Below are 24,808 nucleotides of genomic sequence, written 5' to 3'. Positions count from 1 at the left end.
CCTCAGGGCAGCGCAGGCTGGGGAGAGAGCAGCAGCCCTGACACACAGGCCTGGCTAGGGGGCACGGGGCCTGGCACAGCCCTTCCTGGGCAGCCAGCTGGGGCCGTGTGGGGGCACGAGGCAGGTCCCAGACGATGCCCCTGAAGCTTTATCCCCCTCCCACCTGTGGGGCTCAGCACCGAATGGGGGTTGCGGGCCCTCCCCCAATTCCGGTTCCCACACTGCGCCGCTCCGTAGGAGCTGGGGGAGGAGACCACCTGGCGGGGGGCCAGGCGGGACTGGGGGGGTGGGGCCGGACTCAGGGGGGCCAGGCGGGACTGGACTCAGGGGCACTGTAGGGCAGGGGGGCCGGGGCAGGACCGGGGTGGGGGGGGGAGGGCTAGGAGGAGTGGTGGGGCGGGGGGGGGAGGGCTGAGGGCACGGGGGGGGCGGGGCTGGACCAGAGGGGCAGGGACCTGGGGGGGGGGGCTGCGAGGAGTGGTGGGGCAGAGGGGGAGAGGCCAGGGCAGGACCGGGAGAGGACTGAGGGCACTGGGGGGCCGTGGGGCGGGGCAGGACCGGTGGGGACGGGGTGGGGGGGGAAAGGCTGAGGGGACGGGGAGGGGCAGGGCTGGGCCAGGGCGGCCGGGGAGCAGGACCGGGGGCAATGCGGGGCCGGAGCAGGACCGGGCGGGGGCTGGGAGGAGTGGTGGGGACGGGGGGGGGCAGGGCTGGGCGAGGGGCACGGGGACCTGGGAGAGTGTGGGGGCGGAGAGGGGAGGAGTAGTGGGGGTGAGGGGGGGGGGGGGGTCGGGGGGGGGGGGGGGGGGGGGGAGGGGACCTGGGGGGGCTATGAGGAGTGGGGGAGCGGACGGGGGAAGGGCTGAGGGCATGGGGCGGGGCGGGGAAGGGGACCTGGGGGGGCTTTGAGGAGTGGTGGGGCGGGGGGGAGGGCTGAGGGGGCGGGGGGGGCTGGGCTAGGGGCACGGGGCAGGGGGACCTGGGGGGGCTGGGAGAAGTGGTGGGGCGGAGGGCAGGAGTGGTGGGGGTGAGGGGGGGCAGGGGACCTGGGGGGGCTGGGAGGAGTGGTGGGGCGGAGGAGTGTGGGGGGGCCGGGGGCACGGGGCGGGGACCGGGGGGGGGCTGGGAGGAGTGGTGGGGCGGAGGAGTGTGGGGGGCCGGGGGCACGGGGCGGGCGGGAGGGGACCTGGGGGGGCTGGGAGGAGTGGTGGGCGGAGGGCAGGAGTGGTGGGGTGAGGGGGTGGCAGGGACCTGGGGGGGCTAGGAGGAGTGGTGGGGCGGAGGAGTGTGGGGGGGCCGGGGGCACGGGGCGGGCGGGAGGAGTGGGGGGGCGGAGGGCAGGAGTGGTGGGGTGAGGGGGGGGGGCAGGGGACCTGGGGGGGCTAGGAGGAGTGGTGGGGGCGGAGGAGTGGGGGGGGGCCGGGGGCACGGGGCGGGCGGGGCGGAGTGGGGGAGCGGAGGGGGGCAGGGCTGGGGGGGGGATACAAGCTGGACGCTCAGGAGCGGGTCAAAGCCCCGCAGCGGGGGGGGGGGGCCGCGCGAGAACAGCCCCGCCCGGGGAGCAGCCGCGCGGCAGCGGGGGGGGGGGGGGATGCCCGGCGCGGATCCGCCCCGCCCCGCCCCCACCTGCCCGGCCCAGCGCGCGAGGCCGATGCTGCAGCCTGCGACTCCCTGCAGCGCCCACGCGCTGCGCCGCGCTCCGCCAATGGCAGCAGGCCCTGCGCAGCAACGTCACCCACCGATACGCAGCCAATCAGCGCGCCCCGCGCGGGAGGCACCTGTTAACGGGGCACTGCCAGGACCCTGGTTCTCCTCCCTCCCGCCCTACGGGCCGCCCATTGGCTCCTCCGCCGCCAGGCCCCGCCCCTTTCCATCTCCCTCCCACCCTGGCCCAGCCCTGCCCCACCCTGGCCCCACCCGCCCCACTGGTGGCCAGGCCCCATCCCCACCCTGGCCCCACCCGTGGCCAGACCCTGCCCCAGCCTATCACAGCCCTGCCCCACCCTGGCCCCACCCCACCCCACTGGTAGCCAGGCCCCATCCCCACCCTGGCCCCACCCATGCCAGACCCTGCCCCAGCCTATCCCAGCCCTGCCCCACTCATGGCCAGGCCCCACCCCACCCCCCAGCCTGCCACAGCCCCGCCCCTACCCCTGTCATAGCCCCACCCCACTCGTGGCCAGACCCCACCCCCGGCCCACCCTAGCCCCGCTCCACTTGTGCCAGGCCCCAGCTACTTGCTTCTAGCCCGGAGCCCAGGAAAAGCTAAGGCCCGTTAGAAAAATAACCAGCCTTTATTGGGAGCATGGGGGCAGTGACCCGCAGAGCCCGCCGCAGGCAGGGGCCAGCACAGGTTTGCCCTCCAGGCCCAGCCCAGGTGGTGCAGAGACAGTGGCAGATACACTCTGGCTCTGCAGGAGAACATAGAAGGGCCACACTGCTCAGGCCAAAGGTCCACCTAGCCCCCTATCCTGTCTGCCGACAGTGCCAGAGTCGCAGGGGACAGAGCTCAGTCACGTGGAGCCCATGGCTGGAGGGAGCTCCCCAGCCTCACTCTTGGCAACCATCGGTACTTGTCCACTCCCAGGCAGGGCGGACGCCTGGGCTGGGCAGCGCCATCAGGCTTCTGCAGCTGGCACTCTCGGATGGCGCGCTGCAAGCTGTTCGCCGATCCACAGGAGTGCTTCTTCAGGCTGCTCTTCTGCTCCCTGCCGGCAGCAGTGCCAGCCAGCGCCAGGAGGAAAGGTGGGCAGCTGGGAGGGCAGCGTGAAGATGGGCACTGTGCGGAAGAGCTCTGGGATGTCGGCCGGCCGGAGGAGATCCTCAAAGCAGGCCACCAGGTACCGGCCCCCAGCCTTGCAGCCAGGAAATCGGGAAGGACGCAGTTTGAGGGAGGCTGAGAAAGCGCTGTACGGATCGTCCTGCGGCAGCTGTTCCCCCTGCTTCCAGAGCAGCCACTCCATGCACCTGGCCACGGCGCCCCTGGAGAACAGCAGGACCACCGTGCCACCCTCCTGTAGCACCCGCAGCCGCTGGGCATGGAACCACTGCATGGGACCGATGGCACAGAGCTCAGCCCGGCTCCACATTTCCACTGACACCACCAGCTGCAAGCCGTGTCAGGGCACAGGCCAGGGTGCTCACCAGCCGCTCGAAGCCAGCGTGGTCGGGCGAGTAGAGGATCAGGGCGCGCCGGCCCCGCAGCACCCCTGCAGAGACAGAGAGGGCTGTTAGCGCTGAGCGCCAGGCTGGGCTGAGCCAGGGAGCAGGCAGGGCGGCTCTACAGGCTGCGTGCAGCCCATTCGCTCACTCCCACTGCCTGGCCCCATGCTCTGCTCACTCAGGCTCTGGCAGCTCTGCCTGGCAGGGTCATAGAGACCTGCCCCCACCCCAAGCCCAGGTGTGAGGGCACATGTGCCAGGTGCAGCATCCCACCCTGGAGAGCTGTGCCAGGGGCCCATGGCCCAGGAAAGGAAAGGCTCCTGCTCCTCCTTGCTGTCTTGGCCCTAGCCCAGGCGCCCCAAGGTTCAGCACCCCACTCAGACCTGCTCATGCCCCCATAGGGCGTCCTCTCCCAAGCACTCACCACCAGAGCTATAATCCTCCTTCAGCATCTTCAGCCACCCTGGAAAATAAAAGGGGAGCCCTGGTGAATTAGCAGGTCTGGCACTGCTCCCGCACCCACCCCAGCAGAACCAGACCCACAAAATCTAGGGTGCAGGAAGAAATGGGTGGAGCAAAACCCAGCTCGGTCTAAGGTACATCTTAGATTGGGGGGGAGGGCAGTTGCTCAGTAGGGGGGCCTCTCCCCCTGTAGTCAGTGCTGGGCCCCAGTGTGGTGCTGGGGGGGGGCCTGTGCTCTCAAGAGGGGGGCTCAATAGGGGGTGCTCTCTCCCTGCAGTTACTGCTGGCCCCAGTGCCCCACGCAGCACTAGGATCTGTGGAGAAGGGGACTTGGCAGTGCAGGGAGTGGGAGAGCAGTGCCATAGCGCAGCCAGGAGTGGGTTGGGAGCTCTGACCTTTCAGATTTTCCTTCTTGAGCAGGAGCAGGAGCAGGATGCAGAAGGTGGTGAGGAGACCCCCCATCCAAGCCAGCACCCAGTGGGGCACGGAGATCTGCAGGACACAGGGGTTAGGGTTGCCAGGTTTCCGGTTTTCAACAGGAACGCCCAGTCAAAAAGGGACCCTGGCAGCTCCGGTCAGCACTGCTGACTGGGCTGTTAGAAGTCCGGTCAGAGGGGCTGGCAGACTCCCTACCTGGCTCCACGTGGCTCCCAGAACCAGTGACACATCCCTCAGATCCTAGGCAGAGGCAGGGCCAGGGAGGCTCCGTGCATTGCCCCTGCCCTGAGTGCCGGCTCCGCAGCTCCCACTGGCCGAGACGCACAGCCAATGGGAGCTGTGGGGGCAAGCGCCTTGCAGGCGGGGGCAGCATGCACCAAGCAGAGCCACCTAGCTCGTTTCTGCCTAGGAGCTGAGGGACATGTCACCACTCCCCAAGGAAGAGCTGCCGAGAGCCCACACCCACAACCCCCTGCCTAAACCACTCATTTCTGAACCCACCCTGGAGTGCACTCCCCCAGCCAGGAGCCCTCACCCCCTCCTGCACCACAACCCCTGCCCCAGCCAGGTGAAAACAAGCAAGGGAGTGAGGGTGGGGGGGAGCAAGCAACAGAGGGATGGGGCTGAGTGAGCGGGGGTGGGGCCTCAGAAGGGGCGGGGCAAGAGTGTTTGGTTTTTATGTGATTACAACATGGGCAGGTTGTGCTCAGGGCACAGGGTGGGGGGAGCAGAAGAGAAGAGGGTTCGGGGCTGGAGCCCCTGGTGGCAGCGAATTATCCCAAGGCAGGCTCAAAGGACGGACACACACACACAGCTTTGGACTGGCAGCTCAGCAGCTTTCCTGCTCTCTCCAGAATTGCCACGCCCAGGGGAGTGCCTGGCCACAGGCTGACCCCTTGCCTGAGGCCCTCCTGTCACAGAGTGTGGGGGAGTCAGGGCCTGGCCCCCCACTTCCTGCGATTCACCATGACTCTCAGCCAGCCAGTGGAACAGAAGGTTATTAGCCAACAGGAACACCGAGCTTGTAGGTACCAGAGAACAGGACCCCTCAGTCAGGTCCATCTTGGGGGGCAGGGAGGCCAGAGCCCCATCTGGGCCTCCCTCCATTTCCCAGACAGCTCCAACTGAAACTCTTCCCAGCAGTCTCACCCAGCCTCCCCCCGGCTCCTCTCCAGCCTTTGTCCAGTTTCCCGGGCAAAAGGTGTCACCTGGCCCAGGTATCGTCCCTCAAGTGAAGTCATACCCTGGTATCCCATCCCCAATGCAGACAGTCCATAAAACTCCCCTGCAATATTCCCCGGTCAATCCGCCCCACTCCCTACTCCATCACACCTCCTTTAACCCTGCCCCTTCCAGGGAGCTGCACCCTATCCCTCCCTCCCAACAGGGCCACTAGGAGCCCCCTTCACAGGCAGGAGGGAAGGGCGGTCCTGGGGGTCCAGCATCCCCCTCGCCCCGCACTGGGCTCAGCCCCAGCACTGGGTCCAACAAGCGTTGTTCAGCTCCAGAGCAGAGAGGCCCTGGCACAATGGGGCCAGCCGCCCCCCCCGCCCCCCGAGCCTCCCCCGACATACTCACACTTCTCCAGTGAGCAGGCCCAGCCGGTGCCCACCACGCTGCCCTCAGCATGCCAGACCTGTGGAGACAGCTGCCTGTTACTGACGCAGCGCAAGGACCCATTACACCCACGGGTGCCGCTCCCGCACAGCACTGACCTGCAGACACTGCCCAGCCTGCACATCCCGTCGCAGCTGCTGCTCCAGGGCCCCCACCGCAACTCCCTGCACAGAAGGCAAAGGATGGGAATGATACAGGAGCTGCTGGGTGGTCCCTGCAGGCCCTGCCCTCCATGGAGCTGCATAGGGCAAGGGGCCCCCTCAACCATGCAGGTGGAGCTGGCCAGTGGAACGCAGGTGCCATGCTCCATGGCACAGAGCAACATGTTCCCTTGCGGGTCCCTGGTCTCCATCAGCAAGAGGTCGGCCGGCTGGCCCTGCATGGCGCCTAGGGCAGAGGAGAGGCTGAGGGGGCCACCAGGCTCAGGGGAACCCGAGCCCAGCTAGCCCCCCTTAGAGCAGAGATGGTGTCCGCGCCCCAGCGTGGCACTCACCTTCCAGCAGGCACTGCGTGAGCTGGACCCGCCCACCACTCCACACCTGGAGAGACAACAGGGTCAGCAACTAGTCTAGGCAAGAGAAAGTTGTGAACTGCAGAGGTGGGGCAGATGGTTGCATTCAAGGCATAAACTCGGGGACAGGGAAGCAGCTGCGAGGGCACCTGGGGCATCCCGGCCCAGCCCGGAGGGAGCGGGAATGCCGAGCCCCGGCCCTGTGGCTCTGCTGGGGGATCCCGGCCCAGCCCGGAGGGAGCGGGAATGCCGAGCCCCGGCCCTGTGGCTCTGCTGGGGGGATCCCGGCCCAGCCCGAGGGAGCGGGAATGCCGAGCCCCGGCCCTGTGGCTCTGCTGGGGGATCCCGGGCCCAGCCCGGAGGGAGCGGGAATGCCCGAGCCCCGACCCTGTGGCTCTGCTGGGGGATCCCGGCCCAGCCCGGAGGGAGCGGGAATGCAGAGCCCCGGCCCTGTGGCTCTGGCTGGGGGGATCCCGGCCCAGCCCGGAGGGAGCGGGAATGCAGAGCCCCGGCCCTGTGGCTCTGCTGGGGGGATCCCGGCCCAGCCCGGAGGGAGCGGGAATGCCGAGCCCCGGCCCTGTGGCTCTGCTGGGGGGATCCCGGCCCAGCCCGGAGGGAGCGGGAATGCCGAGCCCCGGCCCTGTGGCTCTGCTGGGGGGATCCCGGCCCAGCCCGGAGGGAGCGGGAATGCCGAGCCCCGGCCCCTGTGGCTCTGCTGGGGGGATCCCGGCCCAGCCCGGAGGGAGCGGGAATGCCGAGCCCCGGCCCTGTGGCTCTGCTGGGGGGGATCCCGGCCCAGCCCGGAGGGAGCGGGAATGCCGAGCCCCGGCCCTGTGGCTCTGCTGGGGGGGATCCCGGCCCAGCCCGGAGGGAGCGGGAATGCCGAGCCCCGGCCCTGTGGCTCTGCTGGGGGGATCCCGGCCCAGCCCGGAGGGAGCGGGAATGCCGAGCCCCGGCCCTGTGGCTCTGCTGGGGGGATCCCGGCCCAGCCCGGAGGGAGCGGGAATGCCGAGCCCCGGCCCTGTGGCTCTGCTGGGGGGATCCCGGCCCAGCCCGGAGGGAGCGGGAATGCCGAGCCCCGGCCCTGTGGCTCTGCTGGGGGGATCCCGGCCCAGCCCGGAGGGAGCGGGAATGCCGAGCCCCGGCCCTGTGGCTCTGCTGGGGGGATCCCGGCCCAGCCCGGAGGGAGCGGGAATGCCGAGCCCCGGCCCTGTGGCTCTGCTGGGGGGGATCCCGGCCCAGCCCGGAGGGAGCGGGAATGCCGAGCCCCGGCCCTGTGGCTCTGCTGGGGGGGATCCCGGCCCAGCCCGGAGGGAAGCGGGAATGCCGAGCCCCGGCCCTGTGGCTCTGCTGGGGGGATCCCGGCCCAGCCCGGAGGGAGCGGGAATGCCGAGCCCCGGCCCTGTGGCTCTGCTGGGGGGATCCCGGCCCAGCCCGGAGGGAGCGGGAATGCCGAGCCCCGGCCCTGTGGCTCTGCTGGGGGGATCCCGGCCCAGCCCGGAGGGAGCGGGAATGCCGAGCCCCGGCCCTGTGGCTCTGCTGGGGGGATCCCGGCCCAGCCCGGAGGGAGCGGGAATGCCGAGCCCCGGCCCTGTGGCTCTGCTGGGGGGATCCCGGCCCAGCCCGGAGGGAGCGGGAATGCCGAGCCCCGGCCCTGTGGCTCTGCTGGGGGGATCCCGGCCCAGCCCGGAGGGAGCGGGAATGCCGAGCCCCGGCCCTGTGGCTCTGCTGGGGGGATCCCGGCCCAGCCCGGAGGGAGCGGGAATGCCGAGCCCCGGCCCTGTGGCTCTGCTGGGGGATCCCGGCCCAGCCCGGAGGGAGCGGGAATGCCGAGCCCCGGCCCTGTGGCTCTGCTGGGGGGATCCCGGCCCAGCCCGGAGGGAGCGGGAATGCCGAGCCCCCGGCCCTGTGGCTCTGCTGGGGGGATCCCGGCCCAGCCCGGAGGGAGCGGGAATGCCGAGCCCCGGCCCTGTGGCTCTGCTGGGGGGATCCCGGCCCAGCCCGGAGGGAGCGGGAATGCCGAGCCCCGGCCCTGTGGCTCTGCTGGGGGATCCCGGCCCAGCCCGGAGGGAGCGGGAATGCCGAGCCCCGACCCTGTGGCTCTGCTGGGGGATCCCGGCCCAGCCCGGAGGGAGCGGGAATGCCGAGCCCCGACCCTGTGGCTCTGCTGGGGGATCCCGGCCCAGCCCGGAGGGAGCGGGAATGCCGAGCCCCGACCCTGTGGCTCTGCCAGCTGGTGCTCCCTGTCCAGGGTCTCCTACCTGGACACACAGGTTCGGATGAGGCTGCAACGTCCCAAACTCATGGAGAGTCTGCAGGGAGGAGGGAGGGGCTATGACATGCAAACCCCAGTGCCTGAGCACACACTGCTCCACCCCCTCTCTTCTCCTGCCCCACCCCGATGCGCATCCCCCCTCTCCACACCCCCATCCCCCCACCTCCCCCTGCCCTTCCCCCATCCCTCCCCCAAACGACTGCCCCTTTCTCCACCCGCCCCACCTGCTTGCCCATCCCGGCCAGCAGACCCACTCACAGGCAGGGTGAGGGCCTGACGCAGGTGTGGCAGCTCATGGCAGGGCCCGGCCCTCTTCAGCCTCCAGCAGGGCACGAGCTCGGCCGGAAACAGCACATGGCACCAACACAGAGCAGCTCAGCCTCCCCGCGGTGAGACGCAGCTTCAGCTGGGCCTGTGCCCACAGCCGGGTCCACGCCATAGGGTCTGCAACAGCCATGGGGCAAAGGGCTCGGCACGGCCCGCCCTGGGCACGGCCCGCCCTGGGCACGGCCCGCCCTGGGCACGGCCCGCCCTGGACACGGCCCTCCACCACCCGCCTGCCGTTCCCCACTCCCTCTCGCTGCCAGCAGTGCCAGCCTGGCACGGCTCACTACCCCTCCCACTACCTGATCCCGATCACCCAGAGGCCCCCCAGCTCACAGATATAACCCCCTGCCCAGAGCCCCCCCATCAAGCCCAGCTCACAGGCAATCCCTGCTGAGAGCCCCCCCGTCATGAAGTTTGGGGTGAGAGGGCCCTGCATGCCCCCCCACCCCCCGACTTCCTGCGATTCACCGTGACTCTCAGCCAGCCAGTCAAACAGAAGATTTATTAGACAACAGGACATGGTCTAACACTGAGCTTTTAGGGGTCCTGTTCTCTGCACCTACGTCGGGTCCGTCTCGGGGGGAGGGAGGGGAAGAGAGCCCAGACCCCGGTTCTGGCCTCCCTCCATTTCCCCAGCCAGCTCCAAACTGCCAACCCCACTCCAGCAGCCTCACCCAGCCACACACCCCCCGGCTCCTCCTCCAGCTTTGTCCAGTTTCCAGGGCAGAAGGTGTCACCTGGTCCCATCCCCCTCCAGGTTACCTGCTCAGGTAACTCTCTGCAGCGAAGTCACCCCTTGACATCCCATCACCATCTCGTACCAATGCAGACAGTACCAGCAAAACTCCCACACAACATCCCCAGGTCAATCCTCCATACTTCGTCACACCCTCAACACCTGCCCAGAGCCCCCCAACTCCCACTCCCAGCACAGACAAGACCCCCTGTCCAGAGTCCCCCGCAACTCCTGCCCCACACCCACCCAGCGCACAGCCAACTCTCGCACCCAGACCCCCACAACTTCCCATCCCAGCACACAGACAGGAGCCCTGCCCCCCCCAGCACACCCCTCCCCAAGACAGGTATAGACGACTGTGGCCTAATTACCCTGCGTGAAGGGGCAGCGGCTGGTCCTGGGGGGATCCGGGATATCTGGCCAGACCTGGGCAAGAAACAGCGTGATCATACCCCGCACCCTGGGGACAGCGCCCCCTGCTGGGCCCCCACTCTGCCCTGGGGAACCCCTGGGCTCTCAGTGCCCCCTACCACCCTGGGGACAGCGCCCCCTGCTGGGGCCTCCACTCCACCCTGGGGAACCCCTGGGCTCTCAGTGCCCCCTACCACCCTGGGGACAGCGCCCCCTGCTGGGGCCTCCACTCCACCCTGGGGAACCCCTGGGCTCTCAGTGCCCCCCACCCCAGGGACAGCACCCCCTGCTCCCCCCATAAGTGCCTGCCAAGTGCCAGGGCCCATGGGGAGCAGCTCCCAGCCCAGGCCCTACCTGCAGGCAGAGGCAGGGCAGCAGCTGGGCAGAGGGCAGGCTGTAGTTCTGAGGCCCCTTCTGCAGACAGGAACAGAGGAGACACTGGTCACTCGCCACCCCCCACCCTGCCATGCAACTGCCAGTGCCACAAGGTGCCCCTGTGGCCCAGAGCAGGAAACTGAGGGAAGGGCTCACCCCAGGCTGCTGGCAACGCTGGGACAGAACCCAGGAGTCCTGGCTCCCAGGCCCTGGAGCTAAGCTCGCAACCCACTGCCCTCCCATGGAGAGCTGCAGGGAATAAAGGCCAGAGTGCCACTGGGGGTGTGGAGGTCCAGAGGAGCGGGGTGGGGGATGAAGGGCACGGGGGACAGAAGGGGGGCAGGGTACAAAGTGGATAGGGAAGAGGGGTTCTGGGGCAGGCCCCTCACTCACCTCTGTCCTGAGTCCTTTGAGTCCACTTGTCTGGTTCCAGTAGAACCACATGGTGAAGTTCTGCTCCGCGGGCACATCCTGCAACTGCACCACTATGTGCTCCGGCCCCACAGAGAGGTGCAGCCTGGGCACTGCCGTGGGACAGTGAGTGAGACCCCAGCCCAGAAAGCCCTGCCCCAGGGACCCCCCCTCACTGCCCCACGGACCCACAGCCCAGAAAGCCCTGCCCTGGGGACCACTCACTGCCCCAGGGACCCCCAGCCCAGAGCCCACCTCACTGCCCCAGGAACCCCCAGTCCAGAGAACCCCCACCTCAGGAACCACTCACTGCCCCAGGGACCCCCAGCCCAGAAAGCCCTGCCCCAGGGACCCCCCTCACTGCCCCAGGGACCCCCAGCCCAGAAAGCCCTGCCCTGGGGACCACTCACTGCCCCAGGGACCCCCAGCCCAGAGCCCACCTCACTGCCCCAGGAACCCCCAGTCCAGAGAACCCCCACCTCAGGAACCACTCACTGCCCCAGGGACCCCCAGCCCAGAAAGCCCTGCCCCAGGGACCCCCCTCACTGCCCCAGGGACCCGCAGCCCAGAAAGCCCTGCCCCGGGACCCCCCCTCACTGCCCCAGGGACCCGCAGCCCAGAAAGCCCTGCCCCGGGACCCGCAGCCCAGAAAGCCCTGCCCCGGGACCCCCCCTCACTGCCCCAGGGACCCCCATCCCAGAAAGCCCTGCCCCAGGGACCCCCCCTCACTGCCCCAGGGACCCCCAGCCCAGAAAGCCCTGCCCTGGGGACCACTCACTGCCCCAGGAACCCCCAGTCCAGAGAACCCCCACCTCAGGAACCACTCACTGCCCCAGGGACCCCCAGCCAAGAGAGCCCCTGCCCCAGGGACCCTCCCCCTTACTTACTGCCCCAGTCCTGCCAGGGCCTCAGTGGGTGACCCCTGAGCTCTCTGTGCCCAGCTTCCCCTGGGCGGAGGGGCTGGAACTGACCCAGCTGCCAGGCCCAGGGGGCCATGTGAGACAGCCCCATGGGAACGGGGGAACAGGCTGCAGTGGGGGGGGGAGAATCTGGCTCCCACAGATGCTCAGCAAGGGGGGGCCCATTAGGGAGTTGGTGACACCCGCATGAAATCAGGCTTCACAAGCTCCTACCTTGGCACAGCCGGATGGCAGCCCGCGCTGCAGGCCAGGAACAGTCTGGTGGGGGTGGGGGGGAAGGAGAGACAATGCAGGGGGGTCAGCAGGGGCCACAGACAGCTCTGGGGACAGGGGGAGGGGCCGGCAGCCACAGAGAGGGAGGGCAGGGAGAGGGGCCCTGGCAGTCATGGTGGGGAGGGGCTGACAGCCATGGGGGCAGGGAGAGGGACCAGCAGGCATGGGGGGGCTGGGAGAGAGGGAGGGCAGGGAGAGGCGCCAGCAGCAGGTTACCAATCCTGGAATCCCCCCGCTGCCCCAGGCCTGGGGGCTGTGCCGTGCTGGCATTGCGGGCGGGCACTCACCGGGCACACGGTGCGTCTGGCTCAGCACTTCCCGGTACCGGGGACTCGTGTAGGACGTGACGTGCAGCTCCCCTCGCAGGACCGCCTCAAAGCAGTGAAACCACAGGGAGCCCTGGAGGAGCAGGGGTCACTCAGCCAAGGGGGCCCAGCCCAGCCCAGCCCCTCTCTCCCCCCCACCAGGGAGCCAGGGGTCACTCAGCCAAGGGGGCCCAGCCCAGCCCAGCCCCTCTCTCCCCCCACCAGGGAGCCAGGGGTCACTCAGCCAAGGGGGCCCAGCCCAGCCCCTCCCCCTCTCCCCCCCAACCAGGGGGCCAGGGTCACTCAGCCAAGGGGGCCCAGCCCAGCCCCTCCCCCTCTCCCCCCCAACCAGGGGGCCAGGGTCACTCAGCCAAGGGGGCCCAGCCCAGCCCAGCCCCTCTCTCCCCCCCACCAGGGGGCCAGAGGTCACTCAGCCAAGGGGGCCAAACCCAGCCCAGCCCCTCTCCCCCCCCCAACCAGGGGGCCAGGGTCACTCAGCCAAGGGGGCCCAGCCCAGCTCCCCTCCCCACCAGGGAGCCAGGGGTCACTCAGCCAAGGGGGCCCAGCCCAGCCCAGCCCAGCCACTCTCCCCTCCCCCACCAGGGGCCCGGGGTCACTCAGCCAAGGGGGCCCAGCCCAGCCCCGCCCCCACCCCATCTGTCCTGGGGCCTGGACACGACGCCCCTTCAGTCCCCACTGGGAAGCTGAGCGCGTCCCGCGGGGCGTGGGCTCAGTCCATTCTCCCCAAAGCCCCGGCAGGGCTGGGCCACCTACCACGGTGTGGTTGGGGCGTGCCAGGGTGCGGGGCAGCTGGACCTCGAGGGCGACGCAGCGGGAGGAGGGGTACGTCTGTACCGAGAGCAGCACCCAGCTCCGCAGGGGCCCTGAGAGAGCAGGGAGCAAAGGGAGCCCTGAGTGGCAGGCAGGGGCCCGGCAGGCAGGGAGAGGGGCACGGGGTCGGGGCTGCCCGCAGGTCCTCACCACTGTCCCGATGCCGCAGGGCGTCCATCCCAGCTCCGTCTCGGACCCCCTCACCTGCCACCTCCTCCTGGGGCCCTAAAACAGAAACAGCCACTCAACAGGTTGTGCCCCACAGCCCGTGAGGCAGCACGTGCCTGGAGTGGGCCCCAGCCAGCCACGCTCACACCTCTGGCACCTGGTGCCCAGCCCCAACCCCCCGGCTGACCAAGAGCAGACGTGCCTGGCTGGCTCAGCACAGGCCAGGCTGGGGGGCCATGGGCACCCCACACCAGGGCTGCACTAAGGCGAGGGAAATGTTACTCCTGCCTCCACTCTGCCCCTGGGGGGACAGCCCCAAGCCGCTGCCACTCACACACCTGGGGGGTGCAGCAGGGCTCTGGGGGGAGGGGGCGGAGGGAGTGGACAGAACTGGGCTCTGGGGCTGCCTTTCTGCCTGTGATGAAGTGGGGATTTTCCCTTGTTATGTTGTATCTGAGTCTTACTGTTTTGCATGAATGCTGTGTGAGCCTCAGTTTCCCTGTGTATTGCACCAATGTCTGGGTGGTGGGAATAAGCATGTGTGACTTGCGGGGGCTGCTCCAGCTGCCTGCAGGGATGCTATGGCCGCCCCTTTGTCACCTGAGACCCAGGAGGGGGATGACACCAGCTGACTCTTGGCCTGGGAAGTGAGACAAAGACCCGAGGAGCAGCAAAGGGCAGGGCAGGGGCCAGGCAGCTGGAAGGGAGTCAGTCTCTGCTGGCTTGGGGTGCAGGGGGAGGATCAGAGCCCTGGCTCTGGGCTCCCCTCCCCCAAAGATGGGCTTCACTGAAAGTCACTGATTTCTGTGCTAACAAGCTCTTCCCGACGCTGTGGTCCTGTCAACAAATAAACCTTCTGTTTTACGCTGGCGGAGAGTCACATCTGACTGCGGAATTGGGGGGCAGGACCCACTGGGCCCCCCAGGACCCCACCTGGGCGGACTCGCTGTGGGAAGCGCACGGAGGGGCGGGGGATGCTGAATGCTCCGAGGTCAGACCCAGGAAGGTGGAAGCCGTGTGAGCTTCTTGCCCTGCAGACAGGCTGCTCCCAGAGTCCTGCCCGGCTCCGCAGGGAGCAGCTCCAGAGCATCGCCCAGGGACCCCGTGACAGGCCCCAACCTGCTCTCACCCAGCACAGCCAGCTGCAGCTCGACCTTCACGCAGGGGGAGCAGTCGGACCCTGCTGCGCAGTGCAGCACAGACTCCATCCTCATTTGGGTCGGCACCAGAACTGGGCCAGAGGCCAGCCCCACGGCCCCAGGGCTGCACAACACGTCGGCCTCTGCAGAGTGGAGAGAAAACCCTTTACCCTGACACATCCCACCCCAGGCACCGGCACAGCGCCCCACAGCGGGCGAGGGGGCCGTGACAACGTGGGGATTGTCTGTAACACTGTTGTGAACTGTGTGACTGTGCCCAGCCCCTTGGCATCGCCGCCCTGCAGGTGCAGAAGGGTGAAAATGCTGCTTCTTGGGCACAGCAGGATACAGGAGGGCAGCTGGTTGGGGGGTCGGAAGAGGGCGGCATGGACTGGCTGGCACCGCCCCACAGCTACGGAGGACTAGAAAAGACCGGGGAGCCCCACAGCCTGAACACGGGAGAGCTACCAGTGGGACGATCTGGATGCTGGACACACGAACTCAGGGGTTGGCAGCAGGCCAGTGGGAAGAACGGGGCTCCTAGAGACACGGGTCTCTTACCTGGGACCAGTCTGAGACAGAGCAACAGACACAGAAAGGAAACCAAGGGTCTTCCCGCAGCAGCCTGGCTCCTGGGCACCCTGGGCTCTGGCTGTCCCTTCGCTGCTCTCCGCTGAGCCAGGACTGGAACCCGGCACCAGCTGGCGCGGCACAGGGAGATACTCCGAGCGGGGGCTCGCTCAGTGGCCTGGCTGGGCAGAGCTCCCGGGGGGAGGCAGGGGCTGCAGCCCAGAGGCTCAGAGCCATTGTTGTGACCTGCCTTGTTGAAGAGGGCAAACTGAAAGTGTAACCCTGGTGCCCAGGCCAGGACATGGCACAGCCCGTCACCCACATGGCTGGCAATACCAAGGGAATTAGCCAGCTGGCACCGGATGAGGAAGAGCCCGCAATGGGAGGAAAATGGCCCGTGGCTGACACAGCTGCTAACTCTTCCTCTGCCTGCCCCGCAAGAAAGGCATCCTCACGCCGGGGCTTCCAGCCAGGTCCTGGGCTTGCCTTGCTGGGCAGGGGGACTAGCCAGCCCGAGAGGTGTCAGGTGTGGAGTCCCTCGGGAAGTGCTGCTGGAGGAAGTGGCTCGCCGCATGGCCTCCAGGAACATGGAGACTTCATGGGCAGGACGCACCTGGCTGGAGATGCTGGCTAAGCCCAGACCACTACAGCCGCACCAAAGGAGGAAGGAGAACCGGCCACTGGCCCCCTCAGGCAGTACCGAGCGCTCCTCCCCCCATGCAGGTCCCCCCCATCCTAGCAACAGGAGGGGAGAGGAGGGGCAGGTCCCAGTGGCTGAGGAGCAGGAGACTCCAGTGCACCAGAGAGGAGGATGCCCAGGGTGCCGGAGGCCAGGGGCGTCCATCTGCCCCAGAAGCTGCACTCCCTGCCTGGAGCCCACACCCAAAGTGTCACGGAAAGTCACCAAGGCTCATCCTCCCTCTGGCCACCCCCCGCGCTGCTGACCCCTGTAGGCACCGCTGCTCCCCGGCCTGCCCTTCGGCAGAGCAGCACTGCCTGCAGGGCCCTGGGGGCGAGGGCCGGGGCAGATGGCGGGAAGTTCACAGCTGCGCAGGCGTGGTTGGCAGGAGAGCTTTCCCTGACCGTGGGGTGCTGGCCGGGGCACAAGGGCTGCTGGGAAGAGACGGGATCCACTGGGCCAAGATGGGGAAGAGCATCTTCATGCACCGACTCCCCAGTCTAGTGAGTGGGGCTTTAAACTAGGTTCAAAGCTGCAGTGAGAAAAGCCCACAGGCAGCTACAGACAGGCCTGAGCAGAGAGCTAGATGCTGGGCCGGTGGGGCGTGGAAAGTCCGTGGGGTCAGAGCAGCACCTGGGGGGGGGGGTGGAGGGATCAGCATCTCAGCAGTCTGCACACTAAGACAAGGCACACGGGGAAGAACTGGACGCAGCAGCACATCAGGGACATTGTGCCTTAACTGGCCCCAGAGAGCTATGGGGAGTCAGTCTCTGGATAGGATCCTGGCACAGAGGGGCACAGCTCGCTCAGGAAGGACCAGGCAGGATAGAGAGGGAGGAGGGGTCTACACTTGTTCTGGGGGCCAGACGGAGGCGAGAGGCAGGCTGGTTGAAAGTCTCTGAGTAAAGACAAAAGGGGTAAAAAAGAGCGGGGGGGGGAGGGACATAATAATAGGGGTCTCCTCTAGCCCACCAAATCACCCAAAACACAGTTCCTGGTAATAATGGGGGGCTTCAGCTCCCCAGACAGCTGCTGGAAAAGTCAAACTTTCCAGTAAGTTTTTGGAATGTGTTGGGGACAACTTTTTGTTCTGGAAAGTGGAGAAAGTAACCAGAGTGTAGCCACGTTAGTTGGGATTCTGACCCACAGGGAGTAATTGGTAGCGAATCTGAAGGTGGAAGGCATTGGGTGAAAGCAACCAGGAGAGACTTCAGGATTCTAAGGAAAGGACAGAATAAGCAGCAGATTAAGGACAATGGAATTCAAAAAAGCAGACTTCAAAAACCTCAGAGAACTGGTAGGTCAGGGCCCATAGGGAAATCAAAGGAATAAAGGAGTTCAGGGGAGGCACAAACACACAATTACAAGCTATCCTGACATGAAGAAAAGGATAGGAAGAGTATTCAGAGGCCAGTATGACTCCATGAGGAATCTTTAATGACCTGACAATCAAAAAGGAATCCTACAAGAAGCAGATACATGGACAACTTCCTAAGGAGGAATACAAAAGAAAAGCACAAGTGTGTAGGGACAAAATCAGAAAGGCCAAGGCACAAAATGAGTTACACTAGCAAGAAACATAAAAGGCAAGAAGAAAAGATACTATAAATACCCTGGGGAAAGAGAAAGACAAAGAAAAGGGCAGGTGTTCTGCTTAGCAAGGCAGGAGAGCTAATAACTGATGACATCGAGAAAGCTGAGGTGTTTTAGGTTTACTTTGCTTCAATCATCACTAAAAAGGTTAATGGTGACCAGATACTCAGCATAATTAATATTAACAACCAGGGGGAAGGAATGCAAGTCAAAATAAGGAAAGAACAGGTGAAAGAACATTTAGAGAAGAAGTTAGATGTATTCACCTCAGCAAGGCCGGATGAAATTCACCATGGGATACTTAAGGAACTAGCTGAAACAATCTCAGAACCGGAGTACTTGTGGCACCTTAGAGACTAACCAATTTATTTGAGCATAAGCTTTTGTGAGCTGTAGCTCACGAAAACTTATGCTCAAATAAATTGGTTAGTCGCTAAGGTGCCACAAGTACTCCTTTTCTTTTTGCGAATACAGACTAACACGGCTGTTACTCTGAAATCTCAGAACCATTAGCAGTTATCTCTCAGAACTCCTGGAGGATGGGTCATGACCCAGAACATGGAAGACGGGCAAACGTAGCACCTATCTTTAAAAAAGGGAACAAAGTGGACCCAGGGAATTACAGTCCAATCAGCTTAACTTCAGTACCTGGAAAAATACTGGAACAAATGATTAAATTGTCAATTTCTAAGCACCTAGAGGATAATAGTGTTATAAGGAATAGCCAGCATGGATTTATCAAGGACAAATCATGCCAAACCAACCTAATTTCCTTCGTGGACAGGGTTACTGGCTTAGCGAATGGAGGGAAGCTGTAGATGTGGTAAAAAGAAAGAGGAGTACTTGTGGCACCTTAGAGACTAATGCTCAAATCAATTTGTTAGCATAAGCTTTCGTGGGCTAACAAATTGATTTGAGCATTAGTCTCTAAGGTGCCACAAGGACTCCTCGTTCTTTTTGCTGATACAGACTAACACGGCTAGCTCTCCGAAACCTGTAGATGTGATGTATCTTGATTTTAGTCAGGCTTTTGACACAATGCCACATGGCAGCCTCATAAGCAAACTAAAGGGGATGTGGGCTATAGCAGGGGTTTTCAAAGTTTTTTCATTTGTAGACCTCTAAAAAATGTCAAATGGAGATGCAGACCCCTTTGGAAATTTTAGACAGTCTGCAGCCCCGCAGGGGTCCACAGACCGAAAACCACTGGACTAGATGAAAATATTATAAGGTGAGTGCACAACTGGTTGAAAGCCTGTAGTCAAAGAGTAGTTATCAATGGTTTGCTGTCAAACTGGAAGGCTGTATCTAGTAAGAACATGAGAATGGCCAGACTGGGTCAGACCAAAGGTCCATCCAGCCCCGTGTCCTGTCTGCCGACAGTGGCCAATGCCAGGTGCCCCAGAAGGAGCGAACCCAACAGGTAATCCTCAAGTGATCCCCCCCCGTCGCCCATCCCCAGCTTCTGGCAAACAGAGGCGAGAGACACACTCCCTGCCCACCCTGGCTAACCACCACTGATGGACCTGTCCTCCGTGGACTTGTTTAGTTTAAGGTGGTGCAATTTGTCTGTAACAACTTAGCCACCAACTACAATATTGCCACGCAGCTGCCATAACCCGTGCTGCCTTGGCCTTGAGGCTGCTCAAAGAGTCCGTAAAACACTGGTCTCCATGGAACTTTTACTCCAAAAATTCCAGTGGCATACAGCAGACCTCTGTCATACTTTGTCCAAAATAACCAAAAACATCTCACATAAAGTATCCAAAGTATCCTCCATTAAAACTTCAGAAAAACAACAGAGTGTGGAAAGGCAGGGGGAGAGGTGGAAAGAAACCAATTAAGCCTGTCCGGTCAGTTTAAAGTATAGGCTACCAGCAGCCAAGTAAGTAAACCGAGGAAAAAGAAGAAGAAAAGGACATAGTTAGCTCTGAGCCAAGAGCAGGCTCCCTAGGTTGAAACAGTTGGGAACCCTTATCCCTAGGTTCTCATTCTGGCTCTGGGAGAAGAGTGGGGGTTGTTACCGGCTCCTGCAAACCCTGCCATTCTGCACTTTGAAAATGTTTTTTTCTTCCCCTTCTTTCTCTCCACTCCCCCAGGACCAAGTCCCAGCTCCAGTCTCTAAAGGTAGTCTGTTAACTCTGCTTTTGACTTTAAACCCTGTTGTGCCAAATCACCTTTAACCACCCCTAACTAATTTACAACCCTTCAGCAGCCCTTGCTGAAGCAGCACCAAACTCGAAAGATTCCTGGCAGCTTCCCATAATGCTGCCCTCACTTCAAACCTCTCACAAGGGGACTGAAGTGCCTCCTTTCCCTGGAAGGCATTCAGTCCCCATGGGCAGGGACCTTCTTCCACTACCCATATACCAAGGAGGGTGGGCTCCTCAGCCACCCCCATCCCTCTGGGTCCCCTAACACTTCCTCTATTTCCTTTTTAATCTCATCCCAGGGTGACCCCTGCACCTGGTTTGGGCCCTGATTCTTCCTTATCCATGTATCCAAAAAATCCTTTACCCTGGCTTGCCAGAACCCGCAACTACCATCACGAGAGTTCGCGATACCCCCTCCAAGCAAAAAGAAAAGGAGTACTTGTGGCACCTTAGACACTAACCAATTTATTTGAGCATAAGCTTTCGTGAGCTACAGCTCATTGGTTAGTCTCTAAGGTGCCACAAGTACTCCTTTTCTTTTTGCGAATACAGACGAACACGGCTGTTACTCTGAAATCCCTCCAAGCAGCTGCACAGACTGTTGGGGAGGGGGACTTACAGGCTGCCACTCACCTATCCGATGCGATGCATCCGAGTGAGTCACCAGCACCAAGATGTTAGGGGGCTTATTCTTTCACCCACTTACTTCCCTGGTCCTTCTTGCATGAACAGAGAGCAACAATACCCCAAGTCCAAGGTGCAAACAATTCGATGTTTATTGGGGTGAACTTCCAGCAAGAGATGATTCCAGTTTCCTTCCTTAGTGTCCCCCTTCCCAGCTCTGACACCACAGAGGCTTACACCTGTGTCCCTGTTCCCATTCCTGCCCTTAGCCAAACATGATTCCAATTTCCCCATCCCCATTTTCCCCACACCCACCCACTTCCTGATTGACTGCAGACTATATAGTAAAACTTGAGTTCTGCTTAGCTATACCTTAACCAATCATTTTACTAAAATTTAACTAACCAATCCTAACATATTGTAACATGATTATGTAACCAATTATATTCCACCACCTTAATTAGTTTACACCCAGCAAAATTAATTATACAGCAAACAGAAACAATCACAGAACCAGACAGAGATTATACAGACAAACAAGAGGGAAAGGGGGACTCCAGTGATAGAACAAACACAGAAATGAGGATTTCACATCCCAGCTATTGATAAGTGAGTTCTTGCCAGACAAGATGCTACCAAACTAAGTTTCCTTTTACATCTTCTAGGCACTTCCCTTTCTCTGGAGGCCATAGGCGTTATCAGGACAGGATTGTATTTGTAACAGCCCAATAGCACCTTATTTCAGTGTGACTAGTTTGGAATGTGAGGATGTGACCAGTCGCTTCCCAGCTTATGGCTGCCTCTGTTGCTTAGCCAGAGATCTTAGCCTAAGCACAGGGCCTCAGACTGTCACAGTAAGAGAAGGCCCTTACACCGGCAGACAGTGATTTTGATTCTTTCTTTTATCACTTGGCTAGTTCTAGAGGTATAAGACTACACCTAAATTTTTAGAGCATAGGCCTTTACAGACAGGCCTGAATATCTATATCCTAACAGTGGGGCCCATCAGGGTCAGGCCTGGGTCCAGTACTAGTCGATGTTTTTATTAATGGACTTGGATAATGGAGTGGAAATGCGCTTATAAAATCAGCAGCTGACACCAACCTGGGAGGGGTTGCAAGCACTTTAGAAGGCAAGATTAGAATTCAAAATTACCTTGGGAAAATAGAGAACTGGTCTGAATTCAACGAGATGAAATTCAGTAAAGTGCAAAGCACTTCACTTAGGAAGGAAAAATCAAAAGCACAACTCTGTGCCCTGTGTTCATGGCACAGCTGGGCACCGGGGACCCTCAGACCCATTGAGCGAGAGGGGTAGCTGTGTCATGTGTCTCTCCACTGTGCTTGATGGACAGGCTGTGGGAGCCTAGTGACCCTGGGGACCCAGACACCAGAGTCATGTGCCCCCAGCCCCACCTGGGGAGAGAGCATGCCCTGACCCCTGCTAGGGGGGAAGGAGGAATTCCACCTGCCCACCCCCCACGCTTCCCCAGAAACGGCGCTGCAATAGGGCACTTACCCAGCAGCCAGCAGGACAGGCCCTGCAGGAAAAGAAGGGAAAGATCAGGGAGAAACCAGGTCCTCAGCATTCACATGCTAGGACCCCCCCCCCACAGCCAACGACCCATCCCCACGGCGCCCCCTGCTGGGAGACCCCCCCACCTCAGCCAGCGCCCTGCCCCGTCCCCACGGCGACCCCTGCTGGGAGACCCCCCTCCTCAGCCAGCGCCCTGCCCCTTCCCCACGGCACCCCCTGCTGGGAGACCCCCCCCCAGCCAGCGCCCTGCCCCGTCCCCACAGCGCCCCCTGCTGAGAGAGGCCAGGGCTGCATGAGCCAGGAGCCCCCCCAAGCCTCCCTCATTCCAGCAGTGGCTCTAGGCGACACAGACCTCGTGGGCACTCTGTGCCCGGCCCTGTGGGGGGCCAGACTGGGGTCAGCGTCACCCATGCTGTGTGATGGGACAGAGCAGGGCACCGAGCCCACGGCCTGACCCCCACGGGGGATTAGTGGCAGACCGAGCCCCACGGCCTGACCCCCACTGGCTCTCCCCTGGCTGCAAGCAGGGTGCTGCAGCCCACAGCCCGGCCCCTCACTCATGGGGCCGGAACCCGGCCAGCCCTGCACCGGCTGGCCCCGTCTCCATGGCCACAAGCACCAGGCCGGGGTTTATGGCCTCCGCACACGAGCTGCCAGGCCTGGCTGGTTTGTTAGCTGAGCAAACAGCAGCGCCAAGGCCCACGCCCAGCTCTCCCTGTCTGGCGCAGGGCCTGCTCCACCGCCCTGCGTCAGGGGCCCACCGTCCCTGCCAGTGCCCCATGACGGGGGGGGGGGTCGCCCCATCCACCGATTAAGGGGGGGACCGGGCCCCGTCACACTCATCACCTGCTCAGAGCGGCCGAAGGGGCTCCCCCAGGCCAACCGAGGCCCCCTCTGGTTCCGCCTGAGCCAGGCCCCTACACCTCCCCCGCCTCCTCCCCCCCACATCCCCCCCAGCTCGCGTGCCCCAGCCCCTCCTGCCACTCTCACCGCAGCGGGAGGGCGCGTGGGGAGGCATTCACGGGGTGTTTCTCTTGGCAGGTGGTTTGGGGGTGAATTAGCTCTGGGTACCCCCAGCACAGGCCAGCCCCAGGGCACAGCCTGTCCCGTCCCAGTCCCCAAGTCCTTGGCACCAGCCAGTGGAACACAGACCCACTCACCCCATTTGCTCCTGGGGCATCTGTCCCCAGGCAGGGCACCCCGCCGGGAATTGCCCTTCCCTGCCCCCCTCCTGCCAGGAGAGGGGCGCTCTGCGGCAGCCGCCCAGCCAGGGGCTGGATCGGGCCACGGGCAGAGCAGGGGACGCCAAGGCCGTGCCAGGCAGTTGGGCCAGTTACCAGCATAAACAGATACCAACACCTGCAGGCCTGTGGGTGGTGAGGATGGGCCAGGGGAGGCAACCAGGGCTGGAGTGTTGGGGGGGAGCACTATCTTTACTCAACAGCCCCCAACCCGCCCACACCCCATCACTGGCCCCCCCACAGCAGAGCCCCCTCCAGAGCAGCAGTAGGGAGCCCCAATCCCAGCTCATACATACCTGGGAGCAGCTGACAGAGTCCGGGGGGGCGCGGAGCCCCACTCTGGGCATGAGCAGGAGGAAGAGCCCTAAGCCCACAGCCTGCATCTCCGGGGCCTGCAGGGTCAGAGCCAGCGCCAGGGGCTGTCCCCGCCAGCCATGAGGGGCTCCAGCGGGGAGCCCCTTCCCCTTGAAGGGCCAGCACCCAGCTCAGGCCTCCCTTCAGACCGGGCTCCCAGGTCCTGGGGTCCTCCAGGGAGTAGCTGGCCCCCACAACAAGGGCACCTGACTCAGGACTTCCCACTCAGGCCCACGGCCCCAGCCAGGCACCGTGCAGAGGGGGTTGGCATAGCCAGCCCAGCCCTGGGCTTCCAGCTGGCTGAACTCAGCTCAGTGCTCTGGTCTGTGCTGCACCGCACACAGGCTCTGCTCTGCTCTGCTCTGCCCTTTCCTTTCCTTTCCTTTCCTTTTCTTTGCTTTGTCTTGCCTTGCCTTGCCTTGCTTCCCCTCCCCTCAGGCTGCCAGGCAAAGGGCAGGTGGGTTCAAGCCCAGCTTCCTGCTGCTGCTCCCACACACCTGGGTCCTAGTGCAGCCGCCAGGGGTAGGGCGGGGCCAGCCAGGTGCACACAAGCCCTGATTGGGTTCATGGGTAACCTGGCCTGGGCTTAGGGGTGTTGTGGGAGGAACAATATCTTTTATCCGCCCTACCTCGGTTGTGAGGGAGACAAGCTTCGGAGCAGCACAGAGCTCTTCCTCAGGGCTGGGAGAGGGACTGTGGGGGTCCCAGCCGCACAAGGGGAAAGGGATTGTTTGTCTTCAGCAGTTAACATGGATTTCCAGGGCCCATTCAAGGGGAAGCGGGCCCTTTAACTTAAGCCGCCCCACCCCCAGTCACGGGGGGGAGGAAGGGGGGAAGCAGCTGGGGGTGGTTGTTAGTGGGTTACAGACTGTCGTAATAAGCAGAGTCATTTGGAATGCTTGGTTTGGGATAATTGCAACCTCCCTGTCATGCTGAGCCCTCACTTCCTGCAGCCCCTCTCGCTGTAACTCCATCTCCTAGGCTGGGGGGACGGGACTGGAGGGGGCATGTGGCCTTCGTGCTTTTAAACAATCATAAGTTTCAGACTCAGGCACTAAACAAGAGACCCAAGCAGATGCTTCCCTGTGGTATTTTTATGTCCGAGCAACCCTCCCACCATTTTTAGAGGTATCCCAAAGCCGTGCAGCGCTACCAAAGCTGTGTTAGTGAGGGGCAGGGAGAGGCCAGTACCTGAGTCCCACAGCCAGTGGCTCCCCCCGTGTGCCTGCCTCCCTGCACAGCAGTGCCGTGCGAACCCTTTGAGCACTGAGGCCCAGCCCTCCATGCAGCCACAGGCCCCCAGAACAACGGCATTGGGCCAAGTCATCTCGCACTCGGGTCGCTGAACTTGTGACGGGTCTCCCTCGACCGCTGAGCCGGTGTAGGAGAGCGTGGTGCTTGGTGAGGTATTGCTGAGGTCCCACGTCAGAGGTTCCCGGAGCCGGTGGAACCGCAGCGATTACCTACAGCCGCTGTATTATCAGTGAAAAGAACAGGAGGACTTGTGGCACCTTAGAGACGAACCAATTTGTTTGAGCATGAGCTTTCGTGAGCTACAGTATGCATCCGATGAAGGGAGCTGCAGCTCACGAAAGCTCATGCTCAGATAAATTGGTTCGTCTCTAAGGTGCCACAAGTCCTCCTGTTCTTTGTGCGGATACAGGCTAACACGGCTGCTCCCCTGAGACCTGTATTAT

The 24,808-nt window shown here is 63.3% G+C and overlaps 1 protein-coding gene across 1 annotated transcript; it reads right to left on the bottom strand.

The window, feature by feature from the left end:
* Nucleotides 1-2,513: 2,513 nt before the first annotated feature.
* Nucleotides 2,514-23,140, bottom strand: IL17RC (interleukin 17 receptor C). The gene is given in 24 exon segments (XM_077823415.1): nt 2,514-2,614; nt 2,617-2,743; nt 2,745-3,113; nt 3,115-3,209; nt 3,587-3,625; nt 4,020-4,104; nt 4,106-4,116; nt 5,641-5,756; nt 5,758-5,843; nt 5,945-6,066; nt 6,173-6,218; nt 8,452-8,502; nt 8,724-8,810; nt 8,812-8,909; nt 9,900-9,954; nt 10,294-10,353; nt 10,708-10,838; nt 11,859-11,903; nt 12,206-12,317; nt 12,998-13,107; nt 13,205-13,279; nt 14,352-14,504; nt 21,499-21,520; nt 23,054-23,140. Coding segments are annotated over 24 exon segments (2,283 nt in total).
* Between the last annotated feature and the right edge of the window lie 1,668 nt (nt 23,141-24,808).

Source organism: Eretmochelys imbricata, chromosome 7, assembly GCF_965152235.1.
Source record: "Eretmochelys imbricata isolate rEreImb1 chromosome 7, rEreImb1.hap1, whole genome shotgun sequence".
Classification (NCBI taxonomy): domain Eukaryota; kingdom Metazoa; phylum Chordata; order Testudines; family Cheloniidae; genus Eretmochelys; species Eretmochelys imbricata.
Note: the sequence above shows the minus strand (reverse complement) of the source record. Positions and strands in the feature narration are given on the sequence as shown.